General features: G+C 54.9%; 1 protein-coding gene across 1 annotated transcript in view; it reads right to left on the bottom strand.

The window, feature by feature from the left end:
• SHANK2 (SH3 and multiple ankyrin repeat domains 2) overlaps window positions 1-20,404 on the bottom strand; it is a 474,374-nt gene that overhangs the window by 148,953 nt on the left and 305,017 nt on the right. Inside the window, exons 14-15 of the mRNA XM_007466013.1 lie at window positions 12,352-12,434; window positions 10,329-10,453 (exon numbers count right to left, since the gene is read on the bottom strand). Coding sequence (XP_007466075.1) covers window positions 10,329-10,453; window positions 12,352-12,434 — 208 coding nt within the window. The remainder of the gene's footprint in view (window positions 1-10,328; window positions 10,454-12,351; window positions 12,435-20,404) is intronic.

The following is a 20,404-nucleotide window of genomic DNA, read 5'->3' as shown; positions in this document are numbered from 1 at the left end:
AAGAAGGAGGAAAGGAGGGGAGAGAGGGGGAGGCAGCAGTGTGGGCAAGTGCTGGGGGTGGGAGGGGGTATGACACACACTTGGGAGACCAGGGAGAGAGGGCCAAGGTCAAGGCTGATCTGCCATCTCCTGCACCTGCCCAAATAACCTGTTCCTCCCTTTGCACCCCAGCCAAGTTGACAGGCCTCCCTCTCCCCACACACTTTGCCCCTCAACTCAGAGATGGCCTCTTTCATCTCTAGGACCCCTAGCCCTGCCCACAGAGGGCCGAGCACAGAGGATGCGCACTGAAAACTTTGCCATATAAAACCGAAGGCCCCGGGGAGAGGCAAGTGGCAAACTGGCCGGTGGGTGGGTGGTCTCATGGCACAAAAGCAAGGAGACCATCCCCAGGATTTTGCAGCATCAGATGGTAACTGTGGCCTTCCATGACCCCTTCCCCTCTCCTTCTTATTTCAGCTCTATTTATTTTTGGCACACACACACACACACACACACACACACACACACACCCTCACACCCAAGACTGACAAACTCCATCAATTAAAAGATCCTACAGGGCACTTAGCACAAGGCCTTCCTTCAGTTCATTTGCCAACCTAACCACTGTATCATGAAACTCCCCACAAAAGGGCACTGCAGACAGAGACAAATCAATGCTAACGAGGGCCTGCAGAGCTCACTGGGAGGTGGGTGAGTGGTAGGAAGGGAGGGAGGGAGGGCAGGTGGAAAAGACCCAGGAGGGCTCCTTACAGGCGAGTCAAGAGGCCCACCAGAGAAGACCGAACCAGAAGCTTCCTATGTGGGGATCTCAGCTCACCACGCCTTCTGCAAACCTCACCCTGTGTAGACTGGGGCTGGATATATGGCATCCTTCCTGGGTTGAGGAAGATCATTAAAAGATTACATTTCAGTGACCCAGGATTTACCCAGGGTATCAGCCAGGCCCAAGCTTGGGAGTCGGCCTAGATTCAGATCTCCCTGCGGGGTTCTGGCAGAGGCTACATAATCTCTCGGTTTCATCACCTGCAAAAGGAGCACAAAACACCTACTTCCCAGGAGTGTCCACCATTGAACGTGTCTTGGGGCCTCTTTTATGTATCAGGCACTGTGCTGGGTACTAGATGCACAGTAGAGACCGGGTCAGCAAACCGTCCATCCCAGAGGGAGCAGGCGTTCTTGGGAAGGAGACAATAAGTCATAAGTCAACCACCCAACACACGAGAAGATTCGGACAGTTCGGAGGAAGCATCTGTGTCGGGGGCAGCCAGAGGGAGGCCGGGAAGCCCTCCCCGAGAAGACGATGTGTGAGCGGGGGCTTCAGGCTGGCTCAGAGCACAGGACGGCACAGATGCTTAACCGCAGTGATCCCTTCACCCCTCCTCACAGAAGAGATGTCTCCACCAAGCAGACAAGCACACTCACTGAATCATAAGCTGCTGTGTCCGGGAAGGCCAAGGACACAGGACACAGAGCTGGGAGAAGGGAATGAGGGAGGGGAAGTGCTGAGCCCTCGCACCAGCCTCCCCCTGATGGCAGGCTCCGTCCTCTCGGCTCTCAGGTTCAGCACCCTGGAGAGGTCTGACCGTCCTCTCGGCTCTCAGGTTCAGCACCCTGGAGAGGTCCGACAGCGGGATAGATTTCAGCACCGTGGACAGGTCTAAACCCTGCAGAGACTCCATGCGCCACAGAGATTCGGTACCTTGGACAGGTCCAGTCAGGCCACCCTTCCTTCCTGTCACTGACCAGCCATACATAGCTGCACCTACTTAAACGGACATTCCAGGCCCTCCCTGGACCAGCCTCTCAGCTGTACAACATCTGACCACTCTCCAAACCCCCCTGAATGTTCCTGACCCCCTGAGCTTTCTCTGGACCCCTTCCTCTTTAGTTTTTCTGCCTGTAGAAACCCCACCGACTTATCAAAGCATTGAGCCAACACCACCTCTTTCATGAGGACCTTTTCCTGACTGAAATTGGGGCCTTCACCATACCCTACTTTTGGCCCTCCTTCCAGACTGTGAGTTCCTCGAGGAACTGTGTCTGATTCATGCCTTCTCTCCCAACAGCACACGCCAGCCCGGCACCTGGTGGGCACCCAGTGTGTGCTGCAGAAGTGAATGAATGAAGTTGCAGAAAGGACTTACACAATTACCACCAATTGCTGAGAGCTCTCTCTGCCAGAAGCTGCATGCTTCACACACATTTTTCTCTAGTTTAAGAAACTGAGGCCAAGAGATGAAGGATTTGCCCAAGTTCACACAGTGAAGAAGTGACAGAGCCTGGATTCAAACCCAGATCACACTGCACAGCCTGTGCCCTTGACCGTGGCTCCTTTCTGTCCCTACCCAACCCAGTGCACCGCCATCTGCCAGTCCTGCGGAGCCTTGAGCACAGCAGCCGTGGTCCCCTGAAGTGACTCTGAATCTTTTTTTAGCCTGAAATTGAAATCAAATTAGAACCCCAAAATGAACGAGCCAAGAATTCACATCTGCAATCGCTAAGCCACCCGCATCCACCTTCTCAGCAGGATTCTGGGCTACTCCTCAGCCTGGACCACCTGTTCTCAGTCAGTATGGAGGACAAAGTGAACCATTCTCTAGGTACAGGAGGGGCTATGTCTGCGTGCAGGAAAGGGGACCAGCCTCCCAGCCTTCCAGGGGCTTCCCAAGAGCAGTGTCCTCTTTCAAGCCTCAGAGAGCAAAGACTCAAGTGCAGTGAGCCTCAGACAGCAAAGAGCCCAATGCCAGGAACCTCAGACAGCAAAGACCCCGGTGGCAGGAGCCTTGGAGGGCAAAGACTTTAATGACGGCAGTGTGCCCTGGGCACTGACATATTCTGAAGGCAAAAACAACAAAATTAGCCGAACTCCTCTGTGCTGACTTTTTGTTTTGCTACTAAAGGAATGTTCTTCAACCATCACTGAGAAGACAGCAGGAAGCTTAGACCTTAGCAAAGGCTCGGCAAGGTGATAGAGAGGCAGGTCACAATGGCCACAGCCTCCCCTCCTACAGTAGCTCAGGTGCTGGCAGCCCAGGAGCAGGGGAGCTGGAGTGGGAAGCTAGCCAGGGGGCCCAGGTCTTTTCCAAAACCAGCACAGCAAGAAGCCACAGAGCTTCAGAACAGAGACACTCCACATTTGGAGGGACCCGGGACAGCCACTGGGACCTACTTGTCTTTTAACATAAAACTGACAAAACTTGGCCACCAAAGTATCAATATGATTCGAGGTCAAGAAGTCGCCAGTCGCCCTAGCTTCCTGCCAACATCTGGCATTCGCTCTATAACTTAGTTATTGAATTAAATACCCATTTAAAATGACTTAGCGGGGGAGGGCAGTGGGTAGAGTTCCTAGATCAGCCACACAGGCCACCAGCAGGACATGTGTCAAAGCCTCTCATGATATCCTGGAAGGCAAGACAGAGAAAGTGAGTGGTGTGGCGTGGCTGAAAAGGGATGCTGGCACTGGGGAGGCCACAAAGGGCTCTGGCCTCGTCTCTGGGATTTGTTGCTAGAGGGTAAAATGAGAATCATGAACAGGAGTTCCAAGATTACCTAAAGCCAGACTCGTGCCAAAATAGGATTGAGCAAATGCAGAGAGTGCCTGGGGAAAACACGTTCAAGCCAAATCCGGAGGCATGCCTGCCAAGGATATCTGGGGCTTGGGGTGGGGCGGGGCAGGTGTCTGCACTAGCTGATGTCCCCTCCACAGAGAGGCACCACGAAGCTACAGCCAGTGCGCTCTTGGCTGGAAGTGCCCGACTGTATGTGCTTGGCCCATGGCGGGTGTGCTCTGTAACAGCTACATGCTGGAAACGACAGTGGTAACAATCACCTGTCATTATTATAACATTATGACTTATTATTTTTTAATTTAAGTATAACTGATTTACAGTGCTGTGTTAATTTCCGCTGTGCAGTAAAGTGGCTTGGTTATACGTAGATATACATCCTTGCTCATATTCCTTTCCACTATGGTTTATCACAGGATATTAAATATAGTTCCCTGTACTATAGAGTAGGACCCTGTTATTCGTCCATCCTATATATACTAGTTTGCATCTGCTAATCCCAAACTCCCAATCCTTCCTTCCCCCTCCCTGCCTCCCCCTTGGCAACCACGTCCTCTGTGTGTGACTTATCATTATTATTGGTTCAGCTAATCATCATTGGTTTCATCTTCCGAGTCAGGCACCATTAATGATGATGAAGGGCAAGATGATGATCAGTAACAAATACTGACGGGATACTATGCCCAGCACCGCTAGCCCTGCGTGATCTCCTAGCCAACAGGACAGAGGCCAACAGCAGCTCCCGTGCCTAGAGCTCGGGTGGCACATACAATGGACCCTTGAACAACACGTGTTTGAACTGTCCGGATCCACTAATGTCCGTATTTTTTTCAATAAATATATAGTTGGCCCTCCGTACCTGCCGGTTCCACACCTGTGGATACTGAATCCTCGGATACAGAGGGCTGACTATGACACTGAGCATTTATGGATTTCGGCATCTGCAGTGGGTCCTGGAACCAACTGTCCGCGGATACAACCAAGGGGCTGTAGTTCATCTCCGGTGCCTTAATTCACACAACCACCCAACTTGCTGATGGGAACGCTGAGACCCAGGAAGCGTGTGCTGACTGATGATGTGCAAAACCACCGACCAGGAATCACCTGGACTTTACTACTATTTACTCTCCTCTGTGTAATACTTAATTTTCAAGCTGGGGAGGCTGACTGGTTATCACCAGGCTGTAACAACTGTTCATACCTCCAGCTGGCTTGAAAGTCATGGTTTGGGCAAACGTGCAGCTAGGATCTGTGTTACATTTTCCAAGTCCCGGTTCCCAAGCAGCAGCCTGACAAACATTTTATAAGGTACTCAAACGGTCTCTAAGGAAAACACCAGGGCATCCCTCGGCGTCCTCACTTCAATGCAAACCGAGATTATAAAACAGTTCCAGGCCATCTTTAGTGCAAGTATTTAATAGGAGGAAAAAGTAATTAGCAAACTCAAGCATCACTTTCCTAGGAGGAAGGATATTGCTGCCTGCTTTAATTGCAAGGGAAAACCTAGTTAGGGAAATTAACACGAGACGAGATGGGCCACTTCAGGACTAAGAAAACAATCACAAAAACCATGGGAGTCTCCCGTATTGCAGCGGGCTGGGGGCGTGCTGGCCCCAGGAGAATAATTAACACCCACCACAGTGCTGTTGACCTGAAAGCAAACAGTAACTCCTCCTGGCCACGGAGGCTGAGACATTGCTCGTCTGCATGAGATGGCTTCTTCTAGGGAATAATTTTCCATTTGTGAAATGAATCCCTGTCAAAAGTTAATACTGTCATTCTAGAAAATGTGAGAAATAGAAGCCTGCAGGTATAGTCATAAAAAAAGTGTTTGTTCGCTAATTTGAAAATAAAAATGATCACACAGGATCCCATCACCTAGGGGTTAATACTTTCTCTCCTTTCTTTCCTATGCTTATTCTGGGGGGAGGTGGTTATCATTTAGATGATATTGTGCAGATAACTTTAATCCTGTCCTCTTCACCTAATATGAGGTAACCGTTTCCTGTTGGTAGCGAGAACTTCTCGCAAGCATAATTTTTAATGCTTTCTTATAAATCCACAACAGATGCAGGGTGTCCCCTTAACCATCCCCCTCTACCTCCACCCTTTTCTTTTTGCTGCACTGTGATCTTTGCCTGTTTTTTTGCTTTGTTTTGTTTTTGTTTTTTAGGTCATTCCCTGAGGATGGGTTCCTAGATGTAAAATTCCTGGTTCAGCTTTACGGTTCTTATTACATACTGCCACATCAATTTCTAAAAAGTTTATGGCAGTTTACTCTTTCACATGGCAACCTAGGAGTGCTGTCACCAGTGACAGGTATAGTCATAAAAAAAGTGTTTGCTAATTTGAAAATAAAAACTGGCCTCTCGTTGTCTGTGTTTCTTCTTACTCTGTGCCCATGTACACATCCGGCCCATCAAAACATCTCCTAGCATCTCTGAGCTGTGGTGTTATTGACTCAGACAGCCTGGGTTGGAATCCCAGCTCCCCTGCCGCATGACTGTGGGCAAGTGATTTAACCTCTCTGTGCCTCAATCCCCTCATCTGTAAAATGGGGATAATACTGATGCTATTTTACAGGATTTTTGCGAGGGTCGGATGAGATATTGCAGTGCATGGCAGATACACCCTCGATGACTACAAATAAGGACACGGGCCTTTGGTTGTATCTGTTGTCAATGTTGTTTGCTCTTTTGATGTTTACGGTTTAGTTGTAGTATATGAGCAATTCTTGAGATACAAGATATTTTAGTTTTTACGAAAGTAATGCAAGAAACAAAACTCGAGTTTCCAAATGGGGAGGCTTGTGGAAGAAAGCCAGTGAGATCAGCGCGGTGCCTGCTTCTATTTTTTTGTTAGAATGCTAAATTAAGATGTTCAAAGAGCCAGAACAGCGAGGCCAGCCGGTCATCACCTTTCCTGCCCAGCGGAACCCCCGGCGGCGTCACCGAAGCTCCGTAGAAACACTGATGCTCCTGCCCCGTGGTTCCGATTCTGTAGGTGTGGGCAGGGCCCAGGTCTCAGTGTCTTTGAAAGGTCTGCAGGCTACCCTGGTGCCCAGCCGGCTTTCACTGGGTGAGGCCGACGGGCACTCCAGTTTGTTGAGTCCCTGCAGGAATCAGAATGACATCCCCACCTCCAGTCTCCTTAATTACTCCATGCAAAACTGTCACCCCATCCATGTCCTCCTGACGACTCCTCCCGGCAAGGCAAGCGGTCTCTCCGGCCCCACCTCCTGTGGTTGAGGAGCTTGAACCGAGATAATCTCAAAGAAATAGCAGATGGAGTATTCAACACACTGTGCCTGAGGCTGACTGCCTCTCGAGAAGTCTCACTGTTATTTAAACCAGTCTGAATTGGGTTTCCTTTTGGCCCTTAATCATTCTTGGCTGGTGGAGGCCCCAACCTTAAATTTGACCCGCACAGGACGAAAACTTGCCCAGACTCCCCCGCTTGCTTCTCCCTCTGGGCTGTCACTGCCCCCGGCCCACCTCACTCCCCACCCCCCCGAGGTCCCCAAAGGGACACTCAGAGCCCACCGCCCACCCTGTCCACTCCCACTGCCCCTAACAGCTCTCTGGGGAAGCTTCAGTGTCATCAGCCATCCGGGGGACTCTGGCACATCAAGCCGATCTGAAAATGGTAAACACACACGGCCTATGGAGCCACCTGTTCGAACGTCTCCATGCGCGGAGCGCCCACTTCCTTTCCTCCACCCCTGAGATGAGATTTCATGACAACCTGCTGGCACACCAGGGCCCATCTAGTTCATCGTAATTCCCAACTGGAAGATAGCCTTTTCCACAGAACTTCATTCAAACCTTTGGCTTTTTGGCAGGAGGGAGGGGCATGGTCGACAAAGAAACAATACCACCAACAAAAGAACAGACCCCTCCCCAAGGGCAAGGCAGAGAGATATACATTTTAGAGGGCGGGCACCTAAGAAATGCACGCACAAAGGAAACCCTCGACAGGGGCAATGCCGGCAAGAGGACAGTGTGTGCGTTCGGACAAAGTCCAAGAAGGAAAAATGAAATTCAGTAGTTGCTGAAGAGTGAACATTCACTTCAGAAGTTGCCTCTTGGTCCCAGAGTTCACACCGCAGCATGCGTTTTTAAAGTGAAAGTCAAAATCGGACACGCTTTGAGTTCCTTTCCAATGGCAAAGAGAAAGGAAGGCTTGTGGGGGGTGGGGGGGGGGATGTGGGGAGATGTGGACAGTTTGCCCGCCCTCGGGGCAGCTTCCAAACAGGACCCTGCACTTGACCAAGAGCCCAGAAACCCCAGCCTCCAGGACGGCTTCCGGTCAAAACAAAGATCCACCTAAGACATGTGAGTCTGTCTAAAACAATCCCTCCAAGGTTGAAGCTTTTCGCTGAAAAACGGAGAAAAATTTTCCGTTGGAAAAAACACGCACCTATAAGGCTATAAATGATTTTACTATTCCAGTGGCGGAATCCGGTAGCTAGGAAAACAACTCAGTGGACATAGTCTCTTACACCCAAGCTCCTAAAGGAGAATTTCTGAGCCCCATGAGGCAGCCTTGGAATGAAGTGGGAGTAGCGAGGTTCCCAGGGCCCCCCGCCACACACAGCGGCCGGCCCACTGTGTTCCCCATCAGAGTAGGACCCGTGGTGAGCAGCCTTGTAGGGCCTGGGGCCACATCTCCTTCAGGTCATTTGAGACATAATAAGACAAACATAACCTTAAGGCAGCTCAGGGCCAGTCATTCCTGGAATCCTGGAATTCAGAGGCTACCCAGAATATAAAAGCTGCTCCAAAATGGCAAATATGTTTGCACAGCGGAGGTTAAAAGCAATGTCAAAGAAGGTGCTTTGAAAACAGAAGGGCAGAAACTCTTAATGCTCCTAATTTCCATGGAGCCTCCCATCCATCTGACCAGGTGGCATGCCTTCTCTACCTGGCCCAGGTGTGCGCTGTGGACACGTCCGCCAACCGAGCGCAGCTCTGCTTCCTGGGAGAGGGGTGGGCCCAGCAAAAGCTCTGCGACCGTCCCACGCTTCTTTTATTGACTAGTTTATCAAGGAAACAATCTGATGAGCCTAACAACCAGGGATGCTCCTGCATCTGCAGCCCTCATTTATTATTTAAAGCCGAAAACCAGCAACAGCTATGGCAACTTACTGGAGTCCCTCTCTCTCTGTCTCTCTCTCATACACACACACACACGCACGCACATGCACACACACACGCGCGCGCGCGCGCACACACACACACACACACACACACACACACACACACACACACGGGAAGGGGACTTACATCACAACTGCAACCTACAGAAGATGATTCAACCCAGTCTCTCTGCATTTTCATGAGGTTACAGATCGAGTTAACTCATGAAACCACAGCGGGTTTCAGTCTCCACCATGCTGGGTACACATCCCACAGTTTCAGTGGACAGGAATCCAAAGGAGTGCAATTCTTCATCTGAGCCAGGCTCTGATTGGTCAGTAGTAATTTAAATACATCTTTCAGCACATAGAGTGAGACCGACGCACGATGCCTGGTAGAAGGTAAAGCACCTTCTCTGTTTTACGGATCTCTCTCCTCCAACAGTATCTTTCCTTCCGCATTTCCAACACTCTACTAGTCTTCAGAAACACCAAGGAGATCATGAGTAGAACTGCAGCTCAAAAAGCGCCCTTGGCAGGTTAGGCATCGCGGAGAGAAATGGCTGCAAGAGGCCGTCTCGCCATGGCCTGGAACCTCCTCCTTTCCAGAACGAACAACTGTCTGGCCGGCCCCACGGCGGAGGCACCGAGTGCCCGGCTGGACACCACGCACCCATTCTTTCCACCTACAGGTGCATTTCCAGAGCAGATGAGACAGGGCTGAGGGTTAGCCCTACGGAACGCTCTTGCAAGAAACATCAACTCCAAACGGGGGCCATCTGAGCTTACAAGGCCTTTTAAAAATCATTTTTTCAAGGTATAACATAGTCTTTTATTCTTGATATTTTGCCAAAGAGTAACACATTCCTTTGAAAGTAACACCTGAACCTGCAAAAGGCAGGGAGCTCAAGTGTGCCAGCAGCTTTGGTACCTCAGACACACCAACATGGCGACTCCAGGTGCGGCTTGGAGCAGCCGGGCACTCACGTCTAGTGAGATATTTTTTAAATGAAGAGGACTCTCCCTCCTTCCACCTACTAGCAAAAGCTAGTTTTCCCAGCGTCTGAGTTTAAAAGTTTCCTTTTTGTACCATCAACTCCAGCCACCCATCTTGCCCAGGCTCCTTGGTGTTGGAAGGCCATCACCCATCCAACCGGTCAGTTACTTCGACTTAAAAATCAACAGACTCTCAGCCACCAACGCTGTAGACCTCATGTGAGCAACAGCCACAGTACAGCGGTTTCCAGCCTGCCCTCGTGACACAAGAATGGGCCATGGCTCCTCTTGGGTCTATTCATACAGTCACAACCACACATCCACGCGTGTCCCCGACATCACGGCAACCATCTTTCTCTTCTGTCTCCCTCCTACTTCAAGACCAACGGGCAAGTTACATACATTTCAAGCCTCCAAACAGCCTCCAAGACAATCCCAACGCACAGTCCTCAGAAAATGGCATCCACCGTGGGTGGAAATAACCAAGCAACCCCGGCCCACGGCAGCCTCCACGCGTGCCCCCAGATCTGGCCCAGTGACCACGCTGCCAAGACCACAGACCCCAACCCCACGAGAGTCGGCACTCTCCCCAAGCAGAAAGATATGAACACCGTTGTCCCTACCTCAATCAAGAAGTCCCCAGTCCTCAGTCCGGCTTGCCATGCCACCCCACCTTCATCCACGGACTCCAGGTACTGCAGGGCTGGGAACGCTGGCGTTGGCGTGAACTCTTCGATGGGCGTATCCGCTGGGAAGACAAGGTATACCTCATTACAAGCCTGGGAGGTGTTTCCAAGTTGGTAGCCCAGGCCTCCCACGGGACCCTGGGAGAAAGCAGGCCCTTGTATCTCCGTGGGAAGTGGGTGGCCCAGGCCAGCTCTCCCCTGGGAAGGGGCTGACACTCCTGGTCACGGGTCAACACCAACTCAAGCGACGGAGCCAACTGCATTTTGGTGCCACCAACATCTCTCTTGGCCTCTGTGCTGAATACACAGGATAGCGTGCTCCCCTGTCCATGTCTGTATGTACACGCCTGTCATTTTCTTTAAAAGCATCAGTGACTAAACATTTTCAGTTCTATAAATGGAAAAGCTCCCCCCATAACCACATGGAGCTACAGAAACACCACACTGAACTGCTTGCCAAATTTACATCTACGTAGACTCGCAACCAAGGGAATTCAACTTGGAGCGTGGACGGAACAGAACGCTGACCCAGTGGGTGGCTGCAGATTTGGAATCCGCTTATGAATTCTCTCTGTTGGGAGCCCGGCTCTCTGTGGCCACTGTGCGGCCAGCGTCCATGGGAGGGCTGGGACCCCACTCCTCAGCAGAGCCAGCGCTGGCTTCTGGGCCCCGGAGCTGCAGAGGGAAACTCTAGGGGAAGAGGTGGACTTTCCTGGGTGGTCATGTGAGGCCGGGGGTGGCGGGTGGGAAGAGGAAGCCGGCCTCGGTCGCGGGAGGGGAGACATCACACAGACAGTCATGGACACACGTGGGGACAGATGTATCTCTTCTCCCTCCCTCTGGACGAGCTGCTGTCAGGGCAGCCCGGGGCCTTGAGCAGGTGGGGCTGCCACCGGGGAAGGAGGCCTCCCTGGCCAGCACAGGTGCGGGACCCCCAGCGTGGCACGGAGGCTCCGAGACCAAACTTGCACACGGTTTCCCCACACACGCGGGGCACAGATGTCTCCTCTCACGGGGACGTGATGCCATTTTGTTTTATTCTGGAAGGGAAGACCCCAAGTTCAGGGCTGGCAGTGGGTGCACTGCCGTGGAACACGTTCCTGGAGCCCTCACTGCAGGCCACGTGACATGTATGCTGCCGGCTGGGCCACGGCGGAGGGGACCATCTTGCAAAGTCACCTTAGAGGCGGGCACCCGCACGCCTGCCGCACTCGGAGCTGGGGCCCACTCCCAGAACGGGGCAGTTCTGAGGTGCCCGAAACTCGGGACCGGGTAATTCTGGGCGTCTGAGACCAGGAGCTCTGAAGCCAGCCACAATCAGGCTGAACTAAACCATGAAACATAGATGAAACCCAGGAATTAAAAAAAAAAAAAAAAAACAGGCGTTTCCTTCTGGCTGGAATGTGACTATGATGGCAGAAGCGAGAGTAACCATCTTAGAGATGAATAGAAGCTGCATGTTGAGAGACTCACAGACATAGAGAACAGACTTGTGGTTGCCAAGGGGGAGGAGGGGTGAGGGAGGGATGGATTGAGAGTTTGGGATTAGCAGATGCAAACTATTAGATGTATGTATAACTGAGTCACTTTGCTGGGCACCAGAAGCTAACAACATTGTACACCAACTATATACTTCAATAAAATAATTCTTTTTTAAGCTGCTCATTTAGGATGGCAGCAAAACAAGAGAGAAGGATCCGGGGAGGGAGGGAGGGAGGGACGGGGTGGGGGAGAGAGAGAGCAATATTGTGCACAGAAAATTAAAAATATTCCTAAAGGAAGCCCCGATGTTTTAACAGGCAGAATGTTAAAGAACATGGTTGTCTAGCAACCGAGTACCCCCAGGAAAAGGGCTTCTTTTTGAGCCGGGGAACATTTTTCCTACAGGCGCGCGCGCACACACACACACACACACACACACACATGTGGATGTATCCAGGCTGGGAGCCGCTGATCTTACCTTTCGCCCCGCGGAGCACAAATCCGAAACCCTCATTGTCTTTCTTCTGTAGGACCACGGTCTTCTCCTCGATGATGCAGTCACTGTAGAGAGAATTCCGGGGATAGCGCCCATTACTGTAGCCCGTCATCATCACCGTGGCCGATCCTCCAGCGGGGACGTTCATCATCATAGCCAATTAATCACCCCAGCTCGCGGGATCCAGGCAGCATGGAGGCAAGCAAGCCGGGTGCAGGAGGAGTGAAGGCAGCTGGGGGGCAGGCTAACGGGATAGGCGGGCTCGGAGGGGGGGGCCGGGCAGAGGCAGAGCGGGAGCGAGCAGGAGGCAGGAGTCATACATGGTGATGGCAGCGCGGGCTGGCTCTGGGCACCGGAAAGCAGAGAAAGTAAGTGGCCCGCGGGCACGGAGGAGGCCGCGCGTTACGGAGCCCGGGCCGGAGGCAGCATCCAGGGCAGCGCAAGGAAGTCAGCCGGAGCGGACAGGAGGCAGCAGGCTTTGTTTTTTTTTTTTCCTTCTCGAAGGGCTTTAAAAAAACATCACATTCTTTGTGCCCCCTGCAGCCGCAGGCACCGGGAGACGCGGCGACCCCTCCCTCTGCTCCGGGGGAACGCGGGCCCCCCCTCGGTCTTCCGCGGAGCCCACAATGCCACCGGCGGCGGCGGCGGCGGCGGCGGCGGCCGGGCGTCATCCCGCGCGGAGAAACCGCAGGCCGGCGGAGGGGGCGGCCGGCGGGCGGGGGCAGGTCACTCCAGTGACACGGAAGCCACTGACAACCCGGCCTCCTTTGGAGGGTGGCGTGCCGTGGGGATGGGGAGAAAGGGGGCTGCAGGCTCCCCCTTGGAGACACAGTCTAAAGCCACACCAGCTGCCTCTTGGCACAGAATTTTGGGTTTTTTCTTTAAAGGAAAGAAACCCCCAAAGCTCCAACTTTGCTTCGGTGGCCAGAGCCTCCCACCATCCAGAGTACGGGCGCGTCGCCACGTGATCAACCGCCCGCGGCACGGGGTGCAGGACCGAGGTGGACTTCCCGGCGCCCCGCCCACCTTCCGGGGGCTGCATCCCTCTAGGATTCCCTGCTGCCCCGGAAGTAAGTCGGAGGGGGCGGGGAGGGCCGCGGCAGGGGAGGGGCAGGAGGCAGCGCGGAGAGGCTTTCTCCAGGGTCCTAAGGGGCTGGCGTGGGAGGGCAGGAGGGGGCGGAAGGGCCCCGGCGGGCGGGCCCCCAACAATTCCGCAGGCCTCTGTCCTGGAGGGGGAGGCCTGGGGATGCAGACGGCGAACGGTGGGACGGGCTTGAAGTCCCAGACGACTGAAGGTCAGCTTTGCCCAGCACTGGATTCGCCACCTGCAGGAAGCGCGTGGCCCCCGCTTGCAACCCAGGTAGGGTGGCCCGGCAGGGGCCAGCAGCCGAGAGCATCGCACAGCACGGACGAGCCGGGGCAGCCTCCGAGAGGTGGGGGACGCAGCCGGAGGACACACAGGTGTCCGGACCCGCTGCTAGCCCTCCAGCCCTGCATGAGGTGCCACACAAAGGAACTCGTGGGCGTGAGCCTGCCTTCCAGGAAAGCAGGGAGGGACACACACCTTGACAACAGGCAGACCACACAATCCTGGATGACCGGCCCAGGGTGTTCTCAGAACCCCGGGCCGGGGTTCAGTCCCTGGGCACTCACTCAGCCTGCCAAGTACAGGGGGCCCCAGGGAGCCATTGCTTTAACTGCCGCCTGGCGGGGAGCCAGGACCGGGGAACCACAGGAGCGGAAGGGGAGGGGCTGGGTGGGCGGGGCTCTGGGGGGAGTGGACCCTCCACCAGGCCTGTCCACCTTTCCATCCCGTGCCTTCCCCGACCAGATTACAGACACAACTGTCTCCCCACCACCCCTTCTCCCCACCTCTGAACTTCTCAAGCCTGAGCGCGCCCTGGCTGGGCAGGTGCAAACCCACCACCTGCTCCTCCAGCGAGAGGCCTCCAAGGGCCAGGCTGCTGAAGCCACGCCTTTTGCAGCTGCACGTCCCCCTGCAGGAGCGGCCCCTTGAAACTCTGGAAGCATGATGCCTGCCCCCCTGGGGACACATGTGGCCCCTGACGCCTGCCTCTGCCCGGCTCCAAGGTGACCCTGTCCCGCTCTCCCCTCTCGTGGCCTCACTGTGGGCCGGCTCCGCCCGCCTGGCAGGCGACCCCGACACCTTCAGCTGGACCCTCCAGCTGTCCCCCAGGCCGGGGAACTTGTTAGGGGCAGTGCGGCTGGCCGGCCACTGGTTGACTCCCTCCCTACCGACTGTGGTGGGCGAGGGAAGGCATTAGCGTCACGCAGAGCTCAGCTCGGATCCCGGCTTTGCACTGGCCCCAAGGTCACTCTGACCTTCAGAGCCTCAGAGTCCCGCTCTGCAGAATGGGAATAGTAGCAAAAGGCACGCCTTGAGGACCTCACGAGGAGTCAGCAAAGCAAATCCATCTGAGCCCAGGTACGCAGCACGTGCTAAGAACAGCAGCCGTCCCGAGCGGGGTCATCGTGGGCATGTGCCAGCCCCCTCCTCCTCCTGTAAGGACCCCTCCCAGGCTCATGGCAGAGCCCCTCTCCTGAGTCCCCTCTTAAACCTCGCAGCGGTTCCTGACGACTTGCTCATGGCTGCCTGTCTTGTCCCTGTGCTGTGTGGCTACGCCGTCCTGCTCACCGAGAAAACGGCCGACTCCTTAGTCTCTGATCTGAAGAAAGGCAGCTTGAATTCCTCTCTCCTGCATTAGTTCAGTAGCTAAACAGCCCCTGGTCCCCTGCCCGTCATGACCCCATCTCACCTTCATTCACACACAGACCTGGGTTTGAATCCCGACCTGGGCATTCACCAGCTTAGCTTCTCAGAGCCTCAGTTTCCCTATCTGCAATGTGGGAGCAGTAATTCCTGCCTTGCAGGGACTCTGAGAGCAAGTGAGGGCAGTCCCCCTGCCCTCACAACAGGAGAAGGTGCCCTCGTCAGCATCCCCATGTGCCGAACCCCCCAGGAGACAGTGACGTCTTCCTGGGGTTACCCAGCACGGGGCCACGTGAAATGGAGCAAAATGGGCATGAACGCAGGCGTGCAGAACAGGGGTGGCGGTGGCAGCGGCCAAAGGAAGACCGCAGGGTTTAGAGTGAAGAGGTCTCCGGGACGGTCCCCAGAGGGCAGGGCGGCTCAGCACTGTGGAGGGCCTACTGCACGCAGCTGGCTCTGCCCAGGACGGGAAAGGCAGTTCCGGGCCCTTAGAAACCTACAATCTGGGTAGCAGTCCTTGAGAAGCGATGGGAAACTCCCAACACAAGAGTCATTCCCTTGAAACAGGAGCAAATGTCCAGTTTTGTCCGAACGGCCCGACCACCCGCATGGGATGAGAATGGTAATTCCCACAGTCCAGACCTCAGGGCGGGTCCTTCCCCAGGTGAGAATCTCCCGGGGGGGCTCTTTTGGCTGCTTTATGAACCTAAAAACCGTCTCAGGATGGCAGCCGCGGCATCCGGAAGACGTGGCTCCTGTGTGCTGCCGCCAGAGATGCGCCAAAGCCCCGAGAACCAGAGGCCGCCTGAACCTCCACCCCGGGCCCGCCCTGGTCCCGCCCGAGCAGATCTGCCCTCCAGATGCAGCCCCAACGCGCGAGATCTGACTTCACTGGGGCGGGACCTCGGCACACGCACGGTCCCCGTGCTGCTCCCCCGGCTGCGCACGCAGAAGCCACCACCACCTGGTCCCTGGGGACGGGGCCTAGGGACGCAAACAGCCCAACCCCAAAGTGATCGCGCCCACCCTGCTTCGCATCTTCCCCCTGCCTTGGACCCCAATCGCGGCCCAGCCTCACGGCTGTGTCTCCTCTATATGCTCGGTTTCACTCCCCTGAAATGCCCTCCACTTGGCCTTATAATTTACCCACGTCCTCGCAGTACCTTGCTGCCTTCTGTTCCACGTTCCCTTTGCCGCCCACGTCCACCCAAGCCCTCCTGACAAGGGGCCATCACATAATCTCTCCACAGGGGTTCCCTCCAGCCTTGGCCTGGCCTCTGATGGGGCCCTTCTCACCTCCAAAGCCATCACCTGTGGGCTCCTTGGGAGCAAACATGCCCCTTTCTCTCTGAATCTCCCTACATGCCATAACATCTACTCTTGGTACGGTTCTAACTGTGTTTGTTAATGAGAAAAAAGTGTAATCCAGTTGTGCTCTCTTCAAATGTGTTTTCTGAACAGGGCAGGAGAGCACTTTAACATACCCCAAATGTACCCTCCTTTGGCAGTTTCCTCGAACAGGAGCTGTGGAAGGTAAAGGGGGTGGGCATTCAGCCCAGCCAAGTACGGTTGCTCAGGTTGTACACAGTACAACTACGGAGAATACCATTATATCATGGCCATCATAGACCCATACGTTTATTGCAGTGATTTTGGCTCAGCTGGAAGTAAAGGGCCTCGAGGAAGGGGCAGGCACCTTTATCGAGTTCATGCAAAGACGGAGTACAGGCTTTTGGCTGCCTTGGGGAATGCAAGAGATGTCCATAGATGCCCGTCTACCTGGGGGCTGGGCTGCCATGGAATCAGGAGGTACCCATATAGATCCACATCAACACTGGCAGACACAACCCCGTGTGGTAAGTCTCCTGGGAGCCACACGGTACAGACCGTGCAAGGTTTCCGTCTTTTCACTCCCTAATAGCCCCATGCACACGGCAGGAAAGAGTGTGCTGAATACACATGGAGCGAGGCAGGAGTATGGTGGGAAATCGGTTGGCTGCCAGAGAGGGCCTCAGAGTCCCTGCCCCACTGGCAGGCCCGAAGACACTCCTGGTGCTTGCCTGGCAAGACCGCAGGTGGCCGGGCCTCAAGTGGCCTTAACTGTGGCGCCATGATGGACCTACAGAGATGGCTGCACTTGGCTTAGGTCCAGAAGGTGGCAGGTGCCAGCGATGACAGCTGGCATCTAGGATTTGTCAGTCACTGAACAAGCTCCCTTGGCAGTGGTGGCTGATCCTGGAGGAGCTGTAAACCTGAAACCACGGGAAGCCGGGCCTGGGCAGCTGGGATATGTGAGCAGGTGGGGCCCTGGGGTGGCTCTGTCTGCCCTGTCTCACGTGGGAAGGCTCATTGCAGGCATTTTAATTTTGAACACAAGGTCTGTTGGGGTAGACCAGATGGCCTCAGCCGGGCTCTCAGGATCCCGGCTGGGATGTGACCCTCACAAGTCAAACAGCTCCATTTCTTCCCTCTGCTCCACTGGGATTGGGCTTGGGCCTAGAACCAAAGTTTAGAAGCAACTGGGGCCAATGGTTAAGCTACCACGTTAATTCATAAATTAATGCAGCCCTTCCTTACTGAATACCTTACTTTACCTGAAGCGTCAGGTGAGGGAATGGATATTCGGCATTTCTGGAGGGAACAAACCAGACCCAGTCTGGCCCTTGTGGACCTGTCAGGGGTAGTGGGTTGAATGTGGATCCCAAAATTGTGTTCAGGTCCAACCCCCCATATCTGTGAATGTGACCTTATTTGGGAACGAAGTCTTTGCAGATGTGATTAGTTAAGGCGCTCAAGAAGAGATCGTCCTGGATTTAGTGAGGGCCCTAAAACCAATGACTTGGGCCTTAGAAGAGAAAAGAGAGGGAGATTTGAGACAGAGGCTCAGGGGAGAGAAGGCCGTGTGCGTGTGAAGACAGGCAGAGACAGGAGGGGTGCAGCCACAAGCCGAGAAGCACCAAGATCGCTGGCAAGCACCGGAAGCTGGAACAGGGAAGGGAAGATCCTCCCCCCGGAGCTTTTGGAGGGAGCACTGCCCTGCCAACACCTTGATCTCAGACTTCTGGCTCCAGAACTGGGGGAGAATACATTTCTGCTGTTTGCGGCCACTCACTCTGTGGTCATTCGTTACAGTAGCACCAGGAAGCTCATACACCTGGCGGGTGGGAAGATAAATATGAATCCAACCATCACACAAATGTGTAGGATATAGTGCTGTGTGAACTAGAAGGGGGCTGGAGGCCTTCCTGTAGGAGGAGGACCAATGTACGAATAGGAGTGAACGGGTTGAGGGGCTGGAGAGGGAAAGGGGGAGAGGAGAATATTCCAGACAGAGGTGGAACCACAGGAATAAAGGTTCTGAGGCCCACCTGGGAGGCAGGAGGGGCCGATCACACCAGGCTGTGGGTGTGGGCTGCCTGCACACCAAGAGCAAGGCCCAAGGGGTGGCAAGAGGCTGGAATGCAGCTTCAGGCAGGCCCAGGACAGCCCATGCTTCCCCCTAGTATCACCCAGAAGGCCAAAACGATAGAAAGCGGCTGATCTACTACTCTCCCCACTAGCCTTTTCCCGGCCAGGCCTGAATCCCGCTGGGATAGCCCAAGGCTGACTTAAGCATGTGGCAGAAACTCTGTCCCACAGCCATGTTTCCTGCTCAACAGTTCACACAGGGAGTCTGCTGTTACTGGTGTAACAGCTCTTCCCAGGCACCAGAACGAGATGCTGGCCAGAGATGCTGCAGGTCATCAGGCCGGCCCGGCCCCGTGGCAGGAGAGGATGTCAGATGAGGCACAAACGCGGGTGCAGGAGGGGCACACACGCCGGACGCGGCGCCTTGGTCAGAAGCGCTGATCCCCTTCAGCTTTGAGGAGGGGGCGCTGTGGGACTGCCGGGCGCAGGCGGCAGGGCTCTCTCTCGGCAACTGGGCCCTACAACCCAGCCCCCAGTGCCTCAAAGCTTTGGGGACCCCGCAAACATGTTTGCAAGCTGGAAAAGAAAACCCACTGGCTCCAAAATCCAAACAGCAAACAACATGGAAATTAGCCTGTGTTTAATTAAGTGTCTCTGAAATTGAACATGGGGTCAACTTCATTACTGGCTAAATTCTGTATCCATCACGCACCCTTGCATGTGAAAACTACCTGCCAGTCAGATTTTCTCACTTGGAGACACTTCGCGGGTATGTGGCTCAAGGCAAAGAAATCACAGAAGCCGCTGGGGGTCTTCCTGCACTGAGCTACTCACAGGCAAATGGGTCCAAAGGCAGACTTACCAAAATCATTTCAGAACTACTGTGTGTGTGGTAAGAAGGTATATTGAATGCGGGCTGTGGGCGTGATGAACACAGCTGATTAGATCTGGGCTGGGGCGGCCAGAACTCAGGGTGCAGGGCCCCAGGGGGGGTCTTTCTAAAGCAGCGGAGGCCACGTGGGCAGCCTAGGACACCCGGGGAAGATCCTGGAGGAGGCCGGCACGTATACCACCTCTGAATGCTCCTCCCAGGGCACTTGTGGGGGGGACCTCGCCTTCTCCAGGGCAGGGAAACGGAGCCCCAGAGAAGCCGCGTGTGCGTCACTCCCCGTGGAAGCGCGTTTCGGTGACAGAGCCCGATGGAGGTGGGAACAGGGACACTGTTCGAAAGAGCGGCCTATAGGGACGGCGAATGGCAGCGGCTGTCCTAGAAACTTCCGGGCTGTGCCAATCAGGAAGGATGAGGCTACACAGAGAGCCCGCCGGCTCTTCCAAGGGGGATGCCAGGGGCCTCAACAGGTGTCCCAGCTGGGCAGAGATGCCAGGCGCGGGCAGGCGGCCCAGCTCACCACGGCGGCGCTGGCTGCGGAGTGGCACAGAGGGCCGCTCCACAGAGAGCAGGGCCAGGCCCGCTCCTTGGGAAGGGCTGATGGGCCATGAGCGAGTGGGAGGGGTTCCCCAAGTCATCTGTCCCTTGCCGCCAACACTCACTACCGGTGGGGCACCTCTCAGCTCGCAGCCACACACGCTGCTGCTCCCTGAATCCCGCTTCCTGCATCCCGGTCGGGCGAACGCTTGGTGTTGCCCTCTAGCCCTCCCCACCCCTCACGAGCAGGAGGCAGCCCTAATTACCAGGGGATGGGAAGCCCGTGCCGCCTCGGTGCTCAGGGAGGCGGACTGCGCAAGGCTGCTCTGTGTCACGCGCGGGAGATGACGAACGTGGCCAATTCATTCCCTGGTGACACGGCTCCTGGCTCCTGCGGGCCCTGCCCATGAAGCAGCATCATCTCAGTCTCACGGGTGAGGATGATGGTCTGTCCCCACGGAGCGCACCCA

Source organism: Lipotes vexillifer, unplaced genomic scaffold (assembly GCF_000442215.2).
Source record: "Lipotes vexillifer unplaced genomic scaffold, Lipotes_vexillifer_v1.1 scaffold1094, whole genome shotgun sequence".
Lineage (NCBI taxonomy): Eukaryota > Metazoa > Chordata > Mammalia > Artiodactyla > Lipotidae > Lipotes > Lipotes vexillifer.
This window is presented reverse-complemented; position numbering and strand designations above follow the sequence as displayed.